Consider the following 24,060-nt stretch of genomic DNA (forward strand, 5'->3'; position numbering starts at 1 on the left):
ATTCAATCCATTCTACACATAGCACTGTGCCTGCCAGCCTGAATTTGTATTAAAAAGAGAAAAAAGAATAACATGTTACTCAAAAAAAAAAAAAAAAAAAAAAAAAAAAAAAAAAAAAGCTTCTGTCTTGCAAACAGAGGTGGTGTTTCAGGGGGTTAGGGTGATGATAGCATCTTGTGTGTACTAAGGAAATACTATAACAAATCATTTAAGACAGTCAGACCTTATGATATGCATGTTAGAGTAAACAAATAGATATTGCATGAGGAATTATCAATTGAGGAATCATTTTAACAGTGCTACATGTTGTAAATATCAATATGATACATCTTGATTGGTAATAGATGTAGAAAGCTTTGTGGATCTCATGTTGACTTTGGGTCTCTTTTATTCTCAAGTATAAACCACACAGTAAATAGGGGCACCTCCGGCCCATATTTCAGTCATAAGCTTCCCCTTCTGCTTTTTTTATTTTCAGTGATCCCAAACCAAGATTTGGGATCAAATAGTATTTAAGGTGATTGAAAACATTGCGTATCCTGGATTGAAGACTAGCTAGCTGAAGATCACAAAGTATAATTCTGCTGCTATATATTCTGTTCATTCATTCATTCCTTCTCTCTTTTTTTTTTTTTTACTGAACATTTACCCTGGGCTTATAAAAATGATGAAGCCTAGCTCTTTCTCCGTAGAAATCCACATCTTAGTGAGTTAAGAAAGACAAATGCAATTATCTCTTTCAGTGAAAGTATATCAGTTAATATTGAAGAAGAGAGTCAGAATGAAGATGAAGAAGGTCAAGTCATTTGAGATGGTATAATGCCAAAATGATTATCAGGCCTTTAAAGAAGGAGGCACTCACTTCTTTATGCCCTGCAGTGTCTAGAAGAGTTGCTGATACATGGAAGACAATAAATGTCAAGTGAGTGAATGAATGAATTGATGAATGAGTGAGTGAAATGAAAATTGCAGGTCAGATTCTCAAAGAATCCAAAAAACGGTGTTCTCCTGGCCCCAGTGAATAAATAAATGTTAAGCTAATGGTGAATGAATGATATTAACAGTGTAGGTCTAATTCTCAAACCATCCAGAAAAGGCCAGTTTTTTTGGCTCCGTAGCTGAACCCCACACTGCATCACTTTTTTCATCCAGTAACCTAGCCTTTCATAAGATGAACTGGGTGAGAAAGGAGAGTAAGTCGACCTTGTGACGAGTAAGGCATGCCTTGGTTTTCTCAGGGGCCCAGCCTTTCCAGTATAGTCCACCTAGTCTCAATATAATGTTTTGGTTTTAGGGCTCCTAGTGAGCTCTGAGGGTTTTTCTACCCACATACTGAAAGCATCATCTGTTTTAGTGTTCTGCATATGACATCACCCTGACATACTGTAAACATGATAGCATATTTTATGGCACTGGAAAAATAAGCAAGAAGAGGAAATATCCTTTCTCCATGCTTTGGTCAAATATATTTTATAGTTAACTAAACTTAGCACACATACAGTTTCCAGAAATGTTTAGAAATGAACTTACTCTTTTGAGTAAATTTGACTAATGAATGCAACTATTCATAGAAAACTTAGAGATTCCTTGAAAATGTATTATTTCCTGTTTCAAAGATATATTAGCTCCCCTACAAAAAGTCTTTACTAGAATTCTAGTTCTAGGTCACTAGTACTGGAAGGCTATAGTTCACTTTCAAGCTCTCTGAATGCAAATAAAGGACTGAATTCTGAAAGTTGTAACTAATTTTTAAGGTTTCTCCCCCTTTCTTAGCAGAATCACAGCCTTGGGCTCAGTCTTATTTTTATTGAACAGTCTTTAGGAAGAGGAGAAGTTAGACTAACATGGAATAAATTAAATTCAAGTAGAGGACCGTGGAGAAAAGAGGGATAAGAATCAAACAGAACCAAAACATTGAAAATGGGTCAGTTGTAAGCTTCCTCTCCAGAAGGTAGAAGGTCGTGTTGAGTCGAAGCTCTTAATACTGTCCTGATGGCTTCAGAGGCAGACCTGACCCTTGGTATTTGAAAGTGCAACAGGGCAGGTGGGTTACCATATAGGTTATTCAAAATTATACGAAAAGTAGTATTTAGTCACTTCCTCAAGTATTATTCAAAAGCTCAGGTTACAACATTCTAGTTTTGCTTCAAATTATTTCCTGACTTTCAGTTTCCCTGAAAACAGGCAATTGAAAACATCCATTGATACGTGCCGCTTAAATATGTAGCCCAAACTTATCCAACTTCCTGCTGAGTAAGTCATCTCAGCAGTAAAGATGAAGTCCAAAAATTGTTTTTCATTAGGTTTTAATTTGTGATTCATCTTAGATATGTTAAGAGGATAAGGCGTTTGGTTGATTCGTCTTTTAGAAGTTAAAGAAAAGAGAATAAATAATTAAGTTCAATTAGTCCAGTATTCCTGAACGATCTTAAAAATCAAGTTCATATGTTTACAAGTAAAAAAGTGACATAAGAGAAAAAAAATTCTACTGCCTAGAAAAAAAAGTATAACTGCTTTGCTCTCTGTCTTCCAGCTGACCCGCACAGAGAAATTCTGTTTCTCTATCTTCATGAAGTAAAGTGCTACTTCTAACATTATAAGCACAAGTTTTCTCTCTCTCTCTCTCTCTTTTTTTCTAGCATTTATTAAGGATCTTTAAAATAATCTTGAGCTCCTTCAGCAGCTATTTATCGATGCATTTTATGCCTTTTGTTAGCCATAATCTTAGTCATTTTAGTACATGGAGTCCTAATCTTCAAGTCTGTCAGTCCCATTTTGCATCACAAATCATTTGTAGTTTTATAACTGTCATTTCCAAGGACATCTGGAAAAGATGGATTTATGAAAGGTTACCATGCATTCTAAGGAGGCCAAGAATTAGCATGGCTTTGTAAAGGTTCTTATAAATTGAGCAGCAGCCATCACAGGCAATAAGGTGTTTTTTGCTTTGTCAAGTATCTTTATTTAAATATTAAGGAAGAGATATGACCTTTGGCCTTGGAGATCCCTATGACATGGCAATGGTCCAATGTATTAGCTGTCAATGGAGTGCTGTGGCCTGACTCTCTCAAGGCCCCTATTTGTGGACAGTGTTGTAATAACCCTTCCATTAGGCATCCCCAAGGCAAATAACCTCAGCTTTAACAGAGTCAGTTTAAAATTCCTTAGAGTAACATTAAGAGACTATCTGGTTTGTGTCAGTTTAAGATCAACTACTCCCTGCATAGGTTCAATTCTGTAAATTTTAAGTAGCCACAGTTATCTAAGAATTATTTCATATATGCCTGCAGGTAAATATTAGACGCATAGAATATAGAAATAACCCCATCTACTTCTTTGATTTCTTAACCAGTCTCTTTAGAAATTAACTGAATCCTAATGGGCTGGAGAGTCTATTTTTTAAATGACTCTTTCTCATCTGTATACTCATCTTTTGTTGATCGAAATTTCGGAGTTGCTGCCTATGGTTTGAACAGGACTTGGAGACATCAAATCACAAATGGAAGAGACGAAATACATTCATTTGGAAGCAAGCATACCTCCCCACGTATGGGTTAGGGCTAAATAACGGTCATAAGGTGAAAGAAAAGTCTTTGTTTTTTCTGCCCTTTCACTCTGGTTTTATTTATACTGTTATATTCCCAGGTAAGTAAATCTGGTTATGCTCAGATGAAATGCTTGCATTAATTACAAATTATTACTGCTTTTATCTCTAACTACTTATTGCTAGCACCAGATTTTGTGGGGAAATTTGAGGTCAAAAGACATCTTTTTCTGTAAAACGTCGAGGTGAAGCTACCTTGAAGTGCTTTAAAAAAAATCACAGTTGTCATCATAAGTCTCAAAATAAATCACTAAAGATGATATGAAACTTCAAGTATTTGGCCATGAAATGAATTTAGTGTCTCCTCTGAATCTAACTTTTGTGTTTGGTAGACTGTGACTTCACTTGTTAAAGCATATCATCTAAATTTAAAAATAAACAAATTTATTGGTAATTGCAGATGGCTTCTCAAAATAATCTTGTTTTACATTATCAGTTATATAAAAATTAATGAATTAATTTAATTTGGAAATTTCATTTTCATAACTAATGGAAAAGTCAACAAATGTTTATAGAGTGCCTAACAATGTATTTATAAGCATTGGGGTAAGCATACACCCTTTTCAATATTCTTTTCATTCTTACAGTAAAAATCCAGCCAATTTTTAAAATAATAGTAATTTTAGGAGAATTAATTATATGTTTATTATTTGCCTTTACATAATGATGCCAAAGATGTTAAAGTATAAATAATTGTTGATTTAAGTTTTTGGCTCACATTAGGTTAACTGCTAGAAGAAAAAAAAGGTGAAATGATATCAGGTGCTAAAACCCAGTGCTCATAAACAACACTTAGCTTTTGATTTATAGTGAAATCACAATTCTCCATTTCTTGTTCCCTCTGTCTCTGACATTGCTTGTGAGACCATAGGGCAATACATGCCCTACGACATAATATAGGATGTAATTTAAAGGGTTCTATTGATGCTGTAAATCACAAGTAGTTCTGCTGAAGCAGTTTATGAATGGCAGTAAAACACTAAGACTGGATTATATCATTAGTATTATGTATTACACACATGTATTATTATTTGTAATTGGGGACAAAGTATTACAAAACACATATATGGAAATGTCATTTTTCTTGCTATTTACAGACTTCTTTTACACAAGATATGTTTTGGGATAGAATAAGAAATCCAAGGTTTTAGAATACCTGTCATTCTGGAGAAAGCATTTGTGGGCTCTCAGCGTAGACCATAATGGTTAGAACATATTCTGACAGGTCATACATAACCCAATTGCTAGAAGCACAAAAGACTATCTACATATGGGCTACCAGCAAATTTGATAAGGTGTATTAGTACACAAAGACATAATATCACAATGACCATGATAGTGTGATGCTCTAAAAAGGTGTTGAAAAGTATAAAAGATCTGTCAACCTGCTAGTGCTCTCTGTAAGAAGGTTACAATTATGATGGACTTATTTTTCCACTGCACTGACTGGTTTTGGTAGACACATAGCCATTCTAAGTTCCCAAATAATCTGTATTTACCAGTCTCTTTTCTAGGAAGATAAAATTACAATGGCAATTCTTCAACTATTCTGGGCATGTCTTTGATGATGGAGAGAAATTCCAGTCTTCTATCCTGTTTAGCTGTATCCTTCTGTTACTATGAGTAAATTGTCCTAGTGGATGTGTCTCTGTGGCTAAACCAGATGGCCTGGATTGATGCCAAACAATTCCTCCATCTGCTATTTTAAAATTTTTTCCTCAAAGAAACTAAAATAACATATAGTGGGATATCACGAGTAATTTTAGAATATTCTAGGTAGGTCTTTGTGTTCTCCAGATTAATTTCTCCAAATGCAGTCAATCCCAAGAAATATTCTAAAATAGGTTAAGACTCAAGTATCTCATACCTTTCTCTCCCATATATTGACCAGCAATGGCCATCAACCCCCAAGTTTATCCCTAGTTTCCTAAGAATCAAATAGGGCCTCCAGAATCATTCATCTGGATTATCACCTGTCAGAGCCAAGTCCCATCATTTTAGACTTGTTCCTGCCATATATCTCTTTCCACAGAAACAAATTTCTTCTAACCTTATCCTTCCAGACAAAGTTAACAATTGCCTAATAGACTATCTGCATTCATTTGCAAAGACAGCAGTTGCTATATGTAGACTATTTTCAAGTGAGTCTCTGGGGAAAAACTCTAGAGTCAATTAATCCAAGGATTAAATATAAAGGCAAGTAGAATGGGCAATTGGTACCATGGCAAGCCAAGGAGAGCATTTAATTTGAATTGTTTGGCAATGAAGTATATTCATCCTGTACATATACACACATATCCATATAATTACAATAAATATAAATGTGTATATGTTTATAATTTATCCACAAAACTTAATGCCACTCAGATGAAAGGATTTTCATAACCACTGATTTGCAGAGGCATACAATATATCAGAAGACTCAAGGAAAACTTAGCACACTATAATATGACTAAGATTTTGTGAATCAGACTACCTCAGTTCCAGTCCTTACTAGCTATATATGACTTTGGTCAAGTTTCTTAACATCTCCATATCAAAGTATCTTCATAGGATAATTAAGAAAATTTAGTAATTTAATTTATATTAAGTGTCCACAGCAATGACTAACCAGAAAGCAGCATCACAGGTATGTTTGTAATTCAGATAGTAAATTGTTTTTAAAGAAAGAGCTTATTTAACCATATCCTGAAGGATGTACACAAATATTGACATAGTAAGCTGAATTACTGAATTATTGGCTTTGATTGTTATCTATCTTTTCCTAAATTTATTCATTCAACAGATTTTTTAAACACCCACATACAATGCACTAAGCTAGATGTTATGAAATACACAAAAAAGTTTTTAAAAATTCTTTTTCTCAACAAACTTAAATTCTGTTACCCATCAGATCATAATATATACATAAATAGTTACAATCCAAGATGGAATGTGATGGATAAAGAGGTAAAGATAATGTGCTATGATACTTCAGAAATGATAAAAATGACTTCCAGCTAGAGGTCCTATGGAAAGCTTCTTGAAGGAGATAAAATTTGAACTTGATCCATGAAGATTAATCAGCATAAAGAGCTAAAAATGGTGACCATTCTGGAGGAGTTTATTCAAGGTCCAAAGGGTAGGAAAGTGAGAAATTCTGAATATTTGAAAGAGAAGTATGAGACCCTCAATCACTGTGGGAATGTTGGGAAATACAGAAGTATGTATATAAGAAAATGATAACTTTGAATTAAAGTCTTGCAGCAAAAAATAATAAATACTAATATTATTATATATTTTCTAGTTGTTTTATGCCCATAATTTTGATTAATTTAGAGTGTACTGTCTATATTATATATATGATTACGTTATTACAGACATACATGCATATGTGTATGTCATATACATATATGATTTATATATTATTTTTAATAATTAAATAAATATTTTAAAAGACTTCATGCTTTTTGAAAAGGGTGAATAATTAACTAATCATTCAACTCTATGAGAATTATGTATGCTCCTGAAACTTCGCTATTGTTAATAAGGTTAGAATAAACACACTTACATAGAAATCTTTGCCTGTACTTGAAATTTTGTTCTTAAGATATATTCCTAGAAATGAAATTAGTATCAAATATGTTAAGGATTTTAAGATTTCTGATATATAATGCCGTGTTGCTTGAGTATATATAATTTAAACCCTCTAAGCAGTAAGGAAGTGTTATATTGATACTTATTTTAAGTTTTCTTAATTTGATAAGCACAAATTGAATTCAATTTATCCTTAAAATTGCAATTTCAATAAGGGTAATTTATTATTTAACTTTATTTATGAAATTTTCCTTTTTATTTCCTTACACTGATCTTCCTACTCTCACAAGGCCATTCATTTATCGATGGATGTGTTACCACAGAAATAGTAATGAATAATAATGAATAATGAATGTGTTACCACAGAAATAAAAAGAGAATGGTCCTTAATTAGCTTCTAAATCCAAAATATGATTTTTTTAACGTTTATTTATTTTTGAGACAGAGAGAGACAGAGCATGAACGGGGGAGGGTCAGAGAAAGAGGGAGACACAGAATCCGAAACAGGCTCCAGTCTCTGAGCTGTCAGCACAGAGCCCGACGCGGGGCTTGAACCCACGGACCGACCGCGAGATCATGACCTGAGCCGAAGGCAGCCACTTAACCGACTGAGCCACCCAGGTGCCCCAAAATACAATTTTTTTGCAAAGTAAAAATATTTGGAAAGTGAAGTGATTTTTGAAGTAATTTTCTGCTAAATCCAAAATCTGGATTATTCCTGGGCTTTCTCCTGTTAACTTAAAAATACCCAAAAGACCCTCTTGTTTATCAGTAACTTTTTCCTGCTTCTTCACATGCCTAGTGATGTTATTATATTATGTTCTAAGCATTGTAAAAATTATAGTAAGTAAACTCTGGATTATGTTATTTTCCTCTGGAGAGTGTAAAACTTTCTTTTGGCAAAGTGTTAAACTATTGGAAGGTGAATTGCAGCTGACAAGACACACTTTTAGGCTTTGTTAAAGAGAGTGTGATATAGCTTTGTTATTACTCCAAGGGCAGAGCCATTACTCTTAGGGTGTAATCCTTATTCTAGACTTTCTCAACTATAAACCTAAGATGTTTACCAACGACTGTCCACTTTAATAGGGTATGAACTTTAATTTCGTTATGGCACTGTCTACCTTCTGAAGCAGATTGGAAAAAACTCATTTGTCACAGTGTTTGTGTAGAGTACTTGTAAGATCTTGCCACAGTGGGGATCTGCATTCCTGACCCACAGAAAGTATAGGATAATACATGTTGTTGTTCAAACCACTAAGTTTTGTTGTTGTTTCAAGCCATGTACAGGACAATACATGTTATTGTCATTTTTAATGTAGTAATAGATAATGTACAAAAGGAAACTTCCATAACCTGATAAAGGGCATTATTTAACACCTACAGCAAACATATTTAATGATGAAATACTGAATATTTTCTTCCCCAAAGATCAGAAACATACAAGAATGTTTGCTTGCACTACCTCTGTTCACTTTGTACCTTAGGTTCTAGACACTGAACCAGTAAGACAAGGAAAAGAAATAAAAGGGATTTGTAATGGAAAAGAATAAGTAAAACAGTCTTTACTCACAGACAACATGATCATTTATGTGGAAAGTCTGATGGAGTCTAAAAAATAAGCTACTAGGACTAATAAGTAAGACTAGAAAGATTGCACACTATAAGATAAATTTATAAACATTATATTTCTATGTATTGGAAACAAAAAAATTAGAAGTGGAAATAAAAAAATACCATTCACAATGGCATCAAAAATATAAAATACTTAGGGATAAGTGTGACAAAAATGTATAAAGTTTATACATTCAAAACTATAAAACTGAGAAAAATTAAAGAGGATTTAAATAAATAGAGAGATAATTTTCATGGGTTGAAATCTCAATATTGTTAAGATGCCATTTCTCCCAAAGTTGATTTACAGATTTAAAACAATCTCAATTAAAATTTCAGCTGTCAGGGTGCCTGAGTGGTTCAGTTGGTTAAGCATCCACCTTCAGCTCAGGTCATGATCTTGCGGTTCTTGAGTGTGAGCCCTGTGTCAGGCTCTGTGCTGATGGTGAGGTGCCTGCTGGGGATTCTCTCTCTCCCTCTCTCTACCCCTTCCATGTGCACTCTGTCTCTTTCTCTCTTTCCAAATAAGTAAACTTGAAAAAAATAAAATAAAATTTCACCTATTTGCAAAAATTGACAAGTTGATTCTGCAATTCATATGCAAATGTAAAGAAATTAAAAAAAATTCCTGAACCTACACTATGTGTGGTCAAGTTATGTTAAAAATGTACAGTAATCCAGACAATGTGCTATTGACACAAATTAGTCAAAGTCAATAAGACACAATAGAGAGTCCAGAAATGTACCTACAATTATATGGACAGCAGGTTTTCAACAAAGGACAATGCAGTGGAAGAAAAGAGTCTTTTTAACAAATGGGACTGGAAAAACTTGATATCCATATAAAATAAATTAAAATAAAAGAAGGAAATAAAAATACAAAGAAGAAAAAACTGAACTGATAAAATAAACTAAAAGAAATACGCACACACACAAATATGAGTAGATTGACCTTCTTTAGACTGATAACAACAATCTAGTAAAAACTTATGGCAAACTTAGTATTTATTGCTAAAAATATATATAAACATTTTCATTGCTGAAGCATAGTTTTAAGAAGTTAAAACATAACTGTCATACAAACACATTGCAATCAATTTTCTGCAAGTTCATACCTACCCCTTCAGAATCATAAAATCATTTAGCAAATAAAAAGTCAAAGTTACAAGCACTGAAAAAGTACTCCATGTTCTCTTTCACATTTTTCCAATTTTGAATAGCTTTTCTTGAAAGGATAATTTTTATTGACACCACTGAAGTCAGGAAGCCCCTATCATTGCTAATTTAACACTGTCCTAGAAACAGAAGTCAATGAATTAATACTTTTAAAATGAACTAAAAGATATATGCATTACTAAGGAAGAAAATTTTTTCAGAGACTGTCTATATAGAAAATTCAAGGACATCTACAAACATAGTATTATAACTAAAAAAGAAATCCAGCAAAAATTCTGGATTACGTGTCAACATACAAAGAAAAATAGCTTAGGCTGACCAAGAAAAAAAAAAAGAGGGAGAGAGAAGGCTCAAATTACTAAAATTAGAAATAAAAGAGAATACCACCAATCTTACAAAAATAAAATGTGTTATAAGAGAATATTACAAATAACTACTAATTTGTACTAAGAAATTAGAAAACTTAGATGAAATGGACAAATTCCTAGAAACATAAAAATTAATAACTTTCCTCTACTGCAAATATAAGCACAGAAAACTTTTAATGTAAAAAAACTGGATCTGTAATAGAAGAAAAATTAAAAACAGAGGTAAAAACATAATTAAAGATGTGCAAGTCCTTAGAAAAAAATTACAAACAGTGTTAGGCACATAAAACTTGTCACAGAGGGAAAGGCTTGACATATTAAAGATATAAATTGCCCCAAATTAATCTTTAAATGAAATGCAATTTAAAAATATAGGCCCATAATTTACAAAACTAGAAAAATGTGTTTCATATTTACATGCAAACCGCATGACAATGTAAACAGTAAAGACAATCCTAAAGGAGTATGGGAACATATTCTCCTGTATATTACTGATTACATTAAGGCAATATTAAACAAGGATGGAACTGACAAAAGATATGTAATAGAAAAGTGAAATGGATAAAAGAACACAAGAAAATACCCACATATAACACAGTATATGGTATATGTACATTTTATAAAGGAGACATGACTGAAAAAATGATATTGGAATCTTGGAATAAAAAATATTTGATCACTGCCTTACAACATATACAAGAATAACTCCAAAAGAATTCGATTCAAATGCATAAAATAAAGATTTTTAACTATTATAAGGTAATATATGCAGTATATTCAATTAACAAAGTACAGAAAAATTTCCTAGGTAAGTATATGAAATACGACTCAGAAAGAGTGATTGAAAAATTTGACTACGTCAAAGTTTAACATTTCCATTACAAAGGATGTATCAACAAAGTTAAAATTAAAAAAAAAAGCCACAGACTAACAAAACAGATCTGCAAAGGTATAAGCAACAAAGAATTGGCATCCAGAATATACTTAGAATTCTTACAATTAAAAAATAGTTTCAGATGACAAACAACAAAACAGGAAAAGAGGCAAAGGATAGAGAGAATACACATGCAAAAACCACAAATGGTCAAAAATATATTTTTAAAATAAATTCTTAGTAGGAGTAATGACATGTAAAATGAGGCAAAACAGTAACATTTTATCCCATAAAATGGATAAAAATAAAATAGAAGACAAAATCAAGTGAGGCCCAGTTGTGGCCATAAAGAATGATCAAACGCTTCAAGTAGGGATATAAATACTCCTATTTTTGAAGACACTACCTCATCCTCTAGCAATTAATTGCCCAGATGTGTACCGTAGTGAAAAAGTTCTGCATGCATATTGGGAGACATGCACAAATAGATTCCTTCACCTTCTATAAAAGCGAAAAGCTGAAGTTCATCAACAGGGGATGGTTAAATCAAATTGGTTACATCTTTGCAATGAAGTATTTGTAACAATGTAGAAATATTCCATGACAAGAAAGATATCCCCAAGAAAATGAGTCAAAAAGTAAACGTAATATGATCCTGTTTTTTCAAAAACAAACCTTACACATGTCATGTACACTGAGACACATACACACACATGCACACACATGCACAAAAAAACACATCCACAGACTTGAAGAACATAAGAAAATATCGATACAAATATTTCTTTACAGTGTGGGAATATGAGTGATCGTATATGAATTTTATTTTGTATGTTTTGATGAACAGATCATACTTGTATGTTATTTTAGAAGTTTGGGCTATTATATACAATTGTATAGCTTATCTTTATATATCATACTGTTTATTCTATTTTATATATTGGGACTATTTAGCTACTATTTCTTTAAAAACATTAATTTATTTTAAAAACTAAATAATTTACTTAAAAAATTTAAGCAATCTTCTTGCAGTGACTTGGAATAGCAACACTCACCACAAACTCAGGGCAGAAGTGTTTTCTTTCAGGAATCCTTTCCTGACCCCCGTAAGTCTGGATATTTGCGCCTCTTATGTGATTCTGTGTTTAATCGTGGGAATACTGGTTCTTCTTCTCCACCAATGAGTTTTTAAAGATGGGAACCAGGGAAACCTAATTTCTGTCAACCACTGACAGATGTAAAATAAGGGACACCTGGCAGGAAATCAAGCATTCGATAAATGGATAAATGGGTGAAAGGCAGAAACTACATTTTCATGGTGATCCCGTCCATTTTGCATTCAGAATTACTTGCACTTCGGTAAACATAAAGTTTTCAAATGATATAAATTAACTTATTTTCAGCAATGAGAGGTACCAGTTACATTATGGGTGATGCAAAAAAGAATTGTGACCAAGTTCTGCTCTGCTTGAAAAGGAAAAGAGCCCTTTCCGACACCTAAATTTCCTCCCACACAGATTTCAAGCTAGAGGAACTTAGCACTTTGGATAGGTGTCCTAAACATGGCCATTGGTGGTTTCAAGATGTGAGCAATTCCATGCTGCCTGCAAAGAGCTCAGATGGAGGCTCTCAATCTCCTGCTCCTGTCTTAAACATCAACACATGGGAGTCATGCTCTAATGTTCTGCAGGTGACCCTGTCTCACACACATGGCCAAGTCTGTCAGAAGATTAGGCAATGTTGTCTTAGTTCTGGTGTATCTATTAGCATGTTTTCGTTTGCCAGTAACAGAAATTCCCACCCAAACTGGCTAAAACATTAAAGGAGACTTTTTTTTTTAACCACAGAACTTAAAAAGACATGTGATAGGGCAGGATTTGGGTGGGATTCAATTAGTGCTTCAGTTGTTCCTCCAGAATTCTCAAAGCTTCTCCCTCCCCACATGTCTGCTTTGTCCTCAAGCTGACTTTCCTCCAGAAGACGAGACGGCTGCCAGCATTAACTGGTCCCACATGCTGTCCTGTTCACAAACGTGGGGACACTGCAAGCAAATCACATTGCAAAACCATTAAACAAAAGTTCTGAGCTTCCCGAACTTTACCACCCTTGAACCAGTTATGTTGCCAAGGAAAAGTCATGAACCAATCGTATGCCTGGGTTATCTGAACAAATCCCTACTGCAAGAACCCACACTTGAAACTCAGGATGGAATCAATTCTACCAAAATTATACCGCTGCTTCAAAATTTTTTTAAAAGATTCTGAGTGAAAATGTTTCCATGTCTACTCCCTCTTTAACAGTTATTAGTTTCTTGTATATCTGTCAAGTTCATTTTTGCATACACAGCAAATATAAACACATAGTCCTATATTTCCTTATCACCCAAGAGACTATCCTATGCATGCAATTCAATACTATATATTACTAAGTAAAAAACTTCTCATAGAGAACTTTCCATATCAGAACTCAGAGTGGGTTTTTTTTTTCTTTATTTCTCATTGCAGGGGCACAGTATTCCATTACATGAACACTCTGTAATTCTCATATAGATGGGCACTGGTATAATTTCAACACCATTCATAGAATCGTTTTGTTTCTACTGATTTGAAATGCTTCCTTATGTTTAATTCCAGTATATACTTAGCGTTATTTCTGTCCTTTGGACAGTCTGTTTATTCATGTCCTATACCACAGATTTTTAATTGTGAAGTGAGACTTCAGGGTATGTTTTAATATCTAGTAGCCCTTGTCTTTACTCATTGCTCTTCTTTTTGAGCAATTTCCTTTTCTCTTATTTGTTAATTTTTTAAAGTGTATTTATTTATTTATTTTGAGAGAGAGAGAGAGAAAGCTCAAGAGGGGAGGAGCAGAGAAAGAGGAGAGAGAGAGAATCCCAAGCAGGCTCTGCACTGCCAGTCTGGAGCCTGACATGAGGCTCAAATTCACAAACCGTGAGGTCATGACCTGAGCTGAAGTCAGCCACGTAACTGACTGAGCCACCCAGGCACCCCGTCTTATTTGTTTATAATGTTTAATATCACCTTGTCTGGTTTACAAAAATGTATTGGTATTGAAAACATTTTATAAATTAATTTAAGGAGAATTGAAATTGTCATTATATTGGGTTTTCCTATCTAAGATATAGTATGCCTTTCTACTTTTGCAGCCTCTCTTCACAATAGATTTCTTAAATATGTATAGAATATTAATGGACAGGGGCAAGGTGTTATAGGGTAGTGCTGGGCATTCATACACGGTATGGGAGAGGTACTTAGAGGCAGAACTACTGCTGTAAGCATAGGGTTTACTACATGCTTCATACTAATAAGAAAAAACTAGCTCATCACCTGTCTCAGGAGAAGTGAGTAGTGGTAAAGCTATGTGAGAAATTATACCTTGGTGCACCATATCAGTATACTTCCTCCAGCTCTTCCTACATGCACACACACACACACACACACACACACACACACAGGCACACACTGAAATATATAATATATGCTTTCTTACTCTGGGCCTAGGAGAAGTAACACAAGGGTCCTCTGACCAAGTACCTGAATAACCCAGATCTTGTGTGATAAATAAGAATTTAAGACCAATTACTCCAAATAAGTCTAAAATTTCTGACCCCACACAGTTTCAAACATCCCATGTACTGAAAGCATTGATGAACCCTGTGAATTAGTAACAGTAATCTGACTGGTTGCCTCTGCTTAAAGATCTCTTCTCTCCCTCACCACTCCCTCTTCCATCAGGCTCAGCTCCTAGTCTGCCTCTAGACCTCAGTTTCCCTGATACTGGTACAGATGCCTGATTTGTGCTTCCATAGCACCCTTAATTCTGCCAGAATAGCCTTTGCTACACTTTATCAAAAGATCTCAGTTACTTTTGTCTTATACATTCCCCTCAGCAACAACCATTATTCCTTGGGGGATGCTTATTAAAGGAACAGTGAATGAATAAATTGATGAATTCTAGAGTATAAGATTTCTCTAAATCCATTGTTGCAACATTTGATACTATTTTCATATCTGGAACTCATATTTTGGATAAGTCAAAAGAAACAAACACTTATTTTGCTGCAATTTTAAGAATTGAAAGAGAGATTGGAAGAAATTCATTTCAATGAATTGTCACAGCCTTGAGTGAAGACCATTTCATTATCTGAATTATTTGACACTTGCACACCTCCCTTACTTAAAATTAACCATAACTTATTGATTTATTAAGGAAATAACATGTCAAGTAAGATACAGTGTTAAGTAATGTGGGATATAGACAAAGCTAAGGCATAAGTTTTATTTGCAATGCTCATCCATTTGATGAGGAGGGTAATCTATGCTTAGGTATAATAAATAGCATTACAAAGATTTTAAGTAGCAGCCAGCTAGTATAGCCAGCAAGGACCATAATAATAAGGATAACTGTGGAATGGGGTGGTGAAGAAATCTTTAAAACTAGGAAAATCTTGAAGTGGGCTTGTTAGATGACAGAACAGAAGGCTGGACTATGATGGAAGGTGCAAGCATGTTTATTTTTATTGATCTGGGGACCTGTGTAGAAAAGGTAATCCATCTACACCTTAAATCTACCTTTTATATTTACCAATGAATAAATAAAAATTTAATGCCAAAATGTGTAAAGTCTCAGATATCCCCCTCTTGCTGTACTCAGGTATGTCAGAATGGCTTTCATAGAACTATATACGGCTTCTAAAATTGTTAAGAGTCATTGTAAAATCTTGAAGGACTTAGAAACCTACTTGCTCCATGTAATTATATGAAATAAGTATTTTTGAAGAGATAACCATATAACTCAAACACTATTTTTCTCCACAGACACACAGCATCACCTTTCACTTGCGTAAGCAAATAAATTACAATCTTGACTATAGTATTGTTTGCAGCAATTTAATTTTTTCCGAACATAGCTCTTATTCTATTATAATGCTTGAATGATTCCCATGCAATGTTTCCAATCCACTTTTCCTGGCTTGTGAAACTTTTTAACGAAATGTTAGCATTTGCAGGCACCAGATGTTTTGACATAAGGAGAAGCAATATGTAAATTTTAATCCATGCTAGGAACAATAGCCTGCAGGCACCTTTTTCTTATTACGTGAATCATATACTTAACCGCAATATGGTCGGACCTATCAAAATCATCACCATCTAGAATGTTGTATTCTTGTCTTCTAGTTGCCAATTAATGAAACTGATATATATTTTACATGAAGGGTATCCACTACTTAACCAATAAGCCTTGTTGTATTTTACCACTTAACTACCCCATAGCTAGAATTCTGCAGGTGATAAATAATATTGGTGGTCAATAAACCCAATGCTTATGTTATATCTAAATGGTTGATACCTACATGTATCACTTATTTTAACAAAAAATCATAAAACCTGTTACAGCTGTCTTCATCTTTTCCAGCTTTTTGACCCAATTCCGAGCAAAGGGTGTGTTTGTGTGTGTGTGTGTGTGTGTGCATGTGCGTGCGTGTGTGTGTTTCTAATATGCAAGATTTGGGGACGGCTTCCAATGTTGCCTATATGTAGATTCCAATAAATAATAACATAAGATAATATATTCTTATATGTAGCATCATTTCTAATATCCTGACATTAGAAAATTTTGTTATAAGCTCCCACGTGGGCACACATATATCCATACCCAAGCACATCACACATGTACGTACATACACAATAAACAGTCAGGTATAAAATCCGTTTAGTCATCCAAATTTTCAGTCTGTATAGGGCCAAAAAGTTATCCTGACTTTTTAAATCTATATTAGATTGGTTATTTCTTCCCACACATAAATGATTATATTGATCAATATTTTTTGGCATTGATTAATGCTTTAAAAATATTTATATGATATAACTTCTCCTGAAATCATTGTTTCACTATATGCTAACTAATTTGGATGTAAATTTTAAAAAATAAAAAATACAATTAAAAAAAGGAATGCACCTGTATTTGAATATAAAATATTATTTTCTATAGTCAACTCAGAGGTATCCTATTTTATTATGTTTAAAGCAGGTATGTAGAAGAAAATTCATAAACATGGTATTAAATATCACAGTGTCTTAACATTTAACTGAAATCCTTATTAATTTCATTATCAAGGGATAGGTCTAGTCAATACCAATTAGCAGCTTTAAAATGTTTTACATATTAAAATACAGTATTCTATTTATCTTAGATTGTCTGGGGACCATCTAGTATATTAAAATATTTTGCAGAGTTTCTTAGTGATTTCACTTACAATTATGCCTGTTAGCAAATTTGCAAGAGTTTGATAAATATTTCCCATAAATCAAAACCATAACAGCATGGAAAGGCAGATGGCAGGAGACTAAAATAAAGAATGTAACAATTATTTTCATTAATAGGGAAATATTGGATCACTGTTTTCAGCATGGACTGTGTAGTGAGCAGTTGTCAGTTGTGAAGTCTCGGGGCTGTTAAGTATCCTTTCAGATGATTAACCCACATTCTGTATTTTCCAGTGCAGTCTATAGACAAAGGCAGAGTAAAAAGTACATTAAAGCATTTAATAAGTGTATGCATTCATTTAATATATACGAAGAAAATATTGGTACATTTTTTAAAGCGTGTGCACAAAGATTTATGTGTGTATTAGAGTATACACCAATTTTCTTCATTTTCCTATAAAATAAGACACATACTTTGTTATTAAAAATGAAAAATAGCAATAATTACAAATTCTATGGTCTCATTACACTAGCAATGTTTTCTTGATCTAAGCAATGTTAGATTACAGTTATAGGAACGTTACTTTAGCTATTCATATATATAGAACACTATTAAAGTCAAAGATTTTTAACTACATTGTTATTATTAAGATTAAATAGCTAAATTAGTTTTAGCCTTGTATGCCATAAGCAACTGCAGTGCTGTTAGATAAGATCCTTGAATTTAGTTAGTTTTTAAACTTTAGTATATTAAAGATTAATGTAACATGTAACTTTCTGATCGTATATAATTCTTTCAGCAAAATAATAATCTACCATTTCTTTTGCATATTTTCTCATTTGTTTGTTACATATAACCACCAGTTTTAAATAACACAGAGATAAAATTTATTTCTTTGGAAAAAATAAAGTTGACAATACAGAATTTTTGAAAAAAAATGGTAGTGCAGGAATGGGGGAGGTAGCATTGCAAACACAAAAGTCTTTAGCTTTATTCTTGAAGCCTATTAAATAAATGTAGGAAAAACACATTTTACTGAGGGTTAAGAGAAACAATTTGGATATGTAGAAATACATACACAAATCCCTTCACAAGAAGAAGACAAAACATTCCCTTTTATGTATACAACAATGAATAGTAGCATTTCATGATTCAATTAGTTGAATCCAGTGGGAGGTTGTTGTTTTTTAATCAAAATAAGTATTTTCTGATAATCTCTTTTACACTCAAATTCTCTACGAACTTCACAGAAAAAAAGGTAACACAAAAATTTCAAGATAACTATTTTTATCAGTTTTTGAATCACTTCCTTGTTTACAAATTAAATATTATACAAATGAAAAATACTGGTATATGCAAAGACTAATGATTATAGGAAGGTCATATGACACATTAGATCAGCAACACTCTAAATGTGTTTAGTATTTGTTAAGCACATTTAATGAAATCTCTGTATATGTAACTTACACTAACTCAAGTTGACATCTTATACTTATCAACATGAGGGCCACTGGAAGGGCAAATGATGTCATTCCATGTAGCGTATATGGGCTGTGTCATTATCAATACTGAAGCAAAATTCAATCCTTCAGGTGTTTTCAAGAAACCCAGATGGTTGATCTAGTGCTGATAACACAGCAAATGATTAATTGATTCCAGTTTTCATCTACATCTTAGATATTATAAGATCACTAAATATCAGCCTAGGGATACTGTAAAAACATTAAAACACTTATAGTTATGACATTTATTAATTTAAACATCAAAATTCCACAATATCAGAACCGCAAAAAAGTATTTTCATGATACTTTGAAGTATAATAAAATTCAAATATGACTCAATCTAGCAAAACAAAGAAAAAATACATTCTTCTTAACGTTGAGAAATCTAACTTCTCCCCTGACATAAAGGTAAATGAGCATGCCAAATCAAGAAACTCATGCCTAATTTTTTTAAAGTAAGAGCTATTAAATATTTTATTTACAGTCATGTGAGTGGAAAAAAATGAGTTAAAAAAAACGAGGAAGGCTATTTCTCAATGTCCCTAGCTCATCTGGGTATTTATTATTTAGAGCTTTTGTACCCACAGAAAGAAGGCTATAGTCACTGATATCATGTCCGTAAACTGAGAAAAGTTAGTCTGTATATATAAATTCTGCAGTTATGGGAAAGGACACTAATAAAGAAAAAAATATGAAGAGGTACTCATAGGAGGCACTTGTTATTTCAAGATAATTTGGAATCAGAAAGGCTGCTTAATGTGAATCCATGAAAAGATGATAGCCAATATTTTATAATAAGTAGAGACAAAAGATTGAATGGGACATTATCTTGAAAAGATAACAAAAAGTAATTAAAATAAAACTTTTGTCTTATTTTAAACAAACTTTATTATAATTACAATTATGCATTGATTCGTTGAATGAACAAAGCTTGGTCAATTGTGTATTAGAGTCCAGCGATAGCCGATGCTTTTTGTAACAAAATTGTTTGATAAACAATATACCTGTTTTACTGTAGTAAGTCTCATTTCTACAAAAATATTCTAGACATCCATCAGTTTCCCCAGGATCTCTCTTGATTCTTAGGTACTCAAATAATTTGCTTTTGATTTATATATTTTTGATATTTATATGCTCAGTTTAAAATGTTAACATCAGATGTTAACAATATCCAATAATCATAGAGAAACTGGCCTATGAATATATAACATGAGTATATAACAGGAGGTATATAAACAACAGGGGAAGGGGTTTACTTTATAAGTAGGGGTCTTTATAAGAAGGGGTCTACTTCCTTTGTGAATAGTCTAGTGTTTGGTACACTTTCACTTTCCTAGGCAACCTCATCACTTTGGGGGTTGAGAGAGTGATATACAGATAACTAGGGCTCCCTCCTCCATCACTGTATATAACATTAACTACTCACTTAGCTCTTGAAAGATACATAGCTACAATTCTATCCATTAAAGTAACAGAACTGATAGAGGAATTCTTTACCTGGCATTCAATGAGACATTCAGGAGGTTCGTAAAACCTTCAGGTACATGCAAATTTTCGGCTGTATATACAACTCTATTTTTCTGGGGAGTCGATAACTTTCATTAGATTCTCAACACATTAAAAAGTTAAGAACTACTGACTAAAATTAATTTTTTAATCTATTTCAGTTAACTGTGACAGAGCACCACTCTTTACTCAGTTTTTAAAAACCCATTTCCTATTTTACAGTCCCCTGGTAGCTATTACAATCTGAAAGTAGCAGCAAATATTAGTCGTACCCTTTCCAGATCTCGTTTGTCCAGGCTCTACCACCTGTGGCAAGCTCTTCCATTAGCTAAGATTATGAGGAATGTGTTTCAGGGTTGCGCAGTAGTATTTTAACAAAATGGAAAATAATGACAGAGTAATGACATCATGAATGCAAGTCTTCTCAGAATATGAAGAAATGAGAATACTGGATAAAATGAAAATAGAGATTAGCCTCTATCTGGAAGGTGTTTTACATGGACTCAAAAACATATCCCTTTTCTATGATTTATATTGTAATAGTAAACTATTGACCCAGATAATAAAGGGGGATTTTACCATAAAGTTAGAAGTATATTATGTTATTTTGAAAATTCTTGAGGATGTGTAACTTATTGCTCTTTTCACATGGCATATTTCAGATGAATTTATCTATCTGGCTCTAATGACTATTCCCATAAATTTAGAATTATTTTTCCATGTCAAACAATAAAAATCATTTTAATTCTCCAAACTCTGGACTAATGTTGTAAGCTAAGCCTGAGATAATTATTAGACCATAAGAATTTAATATGTTCCCACTTTCATTAGCATTATGTCTCAAATTTCATGATGACATAGTTCCCTGTATGTAATACCTAAAGCACCCTTTCAAAAATTATATCAAAGTTAATAGTCAAGAAAGATTATCTCCAAATTACTTTAGCAATGTACAGTAGCATTTTAATTTTTAGGCTTCTCTCTTCCAGTAAAAAAAAAATTCAATTTATACCATATCATTTCATTCTAGTATTCAAGGTCTTGTACAACATGTTGCCAGTATTATTTTCCAGGACTTTCAAGCTGGCATCTTCTAGGGTGGCCGGAACTTTCTAACGAATGTCCCATGAAGACACATCCTCAACTTATTCTCACTTTACCATTTGGTTGATATTATTCTCTAATATGCCTTCCCCTTATCCAAATTTATGATTTTAAAATAAGTTACATTCTACCTTCCCATAGAGGTTTGTGATTCTCCAACCTTTATTCGTTTTCATTTTCTCTGACCTTCTATATTTACAGCTTATACTGTACCATGTAGACTTTAATTCGTGTGTCTTCTATCTTCTGCTGTTGTTTCTCATGCAGTCTTGTTACTCTCTGAGGAGTAAGACCATATCTTGCTCATGTGTTCTACATTTTCACAGGATGCATTGCAGTTTGAGTATCTCTCCATAAAATACTCATTGATCAGATGAGCAATCATAGAAGTCCAGCACTGAGCAACAGCCTTGGTAGGTCAACCCCAATCCCAAGCTCAAAAGAGAAAATTTTGAATAAAGCATTATAGTCACACAATTTTTAACAAATACTAACGTAGCTAGCAAAGTCAGAGGGTGCTCTAAGTACTCATGGGAATGGAGATTTGTCCTCCAGTCAGAGCTCAATGTAATAACAAAGAGTCTGTTTTACAAATGATTTTGTCAGTTGGAAAACTAATTTTCCATGTTGTCAATTTGGAGCAAAACGGTATCACTTAATTAATTTAAATGCATTTTTAGAGACAGCGATAAATTTTAGATAGCTGAGGAATTCTCCTAGTAGGGGTGTGTATGTGTGTGTGTGTGTGTGTGTGTGTGTGTGTATTTTACTTACTGAAATTGATTATCCAACATCTCTTTTTGTTGAAAAAGAGAGGATTTGGACTGTGGTTTCTGATGCTGATTAGAAAATCACAAAAGTGAAGGAAAACAAAAAGGAAATATACTACCTACATTGTGTGCCTGTGTGTAAGTGATGTTTGTGTGAAGTGGTAAATTTTCAGTGCAGATTCTTAAGGAAAGTATTCAGTGTGTTCCTTCTTTGAACATAGAATGTCTCCATAAATATGCAAAGATATTCTTAGAATTACTATAATTGAACTGACTAAAGGAATTAGGGCCTAATTTTAGAAAGCAAAGTTTTTATATATTTTTGGTATTTTATTGCGGAAAATTTTAATGTTCGTTATAGATTCACTTTTCAATTAGAAGTGACAGATAACAGTGTCTTTTAACTATTTCCTCTATCAAATTTGAACTTTAACCAACACATCCCATTAGATAGTGGAGAAAGGCAATGAACTACCAAGTCTGTTGAGCTTGATACTTGAAAACTAAGGTAAGACTGGACTAGGAAGGAGTTAGAAGTGAATAAGAAAAGGTTTGTATATTTCAGTAGGTTTACTCCCTGCAGTGTGTTAGTTTCAATGGTACATCACTCCATTGCTACTTTTAAAACATCAGTAGAGAGCTATTTCTTATGTTGTACCTCTTTCCAGGAAAACAAAATTTAAGCAGATTTAGACATCTTAGTCAAAGAGGAAAAATTCCTTTTTTGTTCTCAATAATCTTCAACGCCATGTTTCTTCTTCCTGTGAATTCTTCTGTCGTTTATAATCAGTTTCTCTTGAACGGTATATTCCTTTTGGAAAAATTAAGCCAAAGCAATATATGAAACAGAACGTAATTGCATAGCACCTGCATAGAATTGCTTCCCAGTTGATGAATCGAGCCTGTCTGTTTTTTATAACTCATCGCCATCATCTGAGCTAAGACTACTTCTCCTACTGCTTTCTTTGGAAACTGCAGGGGAAGTGGCAGACAGCAGAGGATCTGTTCCAAATGGAGATACTGTGTCATCCAGTAGCATGTCATTCAATCTTTGTTCCTCTTTCAAAGAGGCACTAAATGATAAATCTGTGAAGTGTGACAAAGGATCAGAGAAGGCCATAGCTTGATCACAGAGCTCAGGGCTGGTCCCCTGAGACAGAGTCAGTTGTTGGCAATAGTCTACTGAATTCTGCTCAAGATGGGTCTGTTGTTTGGTGACATGAGCACCTAAATCAACTGTGCCAAGTGAAGCCAGGGCTGGCAGACCATGAGCACGAGCCTGTATTTCTAGTTCCTGCAATTTCAAATGAGAATAATTAAATAATGACTTTGAAGGTTGACTTGACTCTGGAAAACCAGAAAAGCAGAAATAGGAACAAAATACTAACAAGCATTCAAAATGAAGAGTAATACATACTATAATATTCTTGGCAAAGTAATGGAATCTAGTATATTTCTAGTACCTGAAAAATAACCCTGAGAAAACTATACAGATTAAAAAAAATTATCCTCCCATTGCTGTCTAAGGAATACATAACATATAATGGTTCATAGTGGCTCAGATTACAATACAGCCATTTGGAGATAGTGGAAAATATTTCACTTATTCTTCCTGATTAATTTCTCACTATAAGACTATTTCATGGAAACAGAGTAGTGCTTTACCTGGCAATAAGCATGCTCACATAAAAAATATTGGGAGTTATGAAAACCCATATTTTGATATTTTGTGTCACA

At 33.3% G+C, this 24,060-nt stretch overlaps 1 protein-coding gene across 4 annotated transcripts in view; it reads right to left on the reverse strand.

The window, feature by feature from the left end:
- Window positions 1-20,653: 20,653 nt before the first annotated feature.
- Window positions 20,654-24,060, reverse strand: part of TFEC (transcription factor EC) — a 135,506-nt gene continuing 132,099 nt past the window's right edge. For all 4 annotated transcript variants that reach the window (XM_078440264.2, XM_060632948.3, XM_060632945.3 and 1 more), the window contains one exon: window positions 20,654-23,617. In XM_078440264.2, the coding sequence (XP_078296390.1) occupies window positions 23,237-23,617 (381 nt within the window). In that variant the 3' untranslated portion in view covers window positions 20,654-23,236. The remainder of the gene's footprint in view (window positions 23,618-24,060) is intronic.

Source organism: Panthera onca, chromosome A2 (genome assembly GCF_046562875.1).
Source record: "Panthera onca isolate mPanOnc1 chromosome A2, mPanOnc1 haplotype 2, whole genome shotgun sequence".
NCBI lineage: Eukaryota > Metazoa > Chordata > Mammalia > Carnivora > Felidae > Panthera > Panthera onca.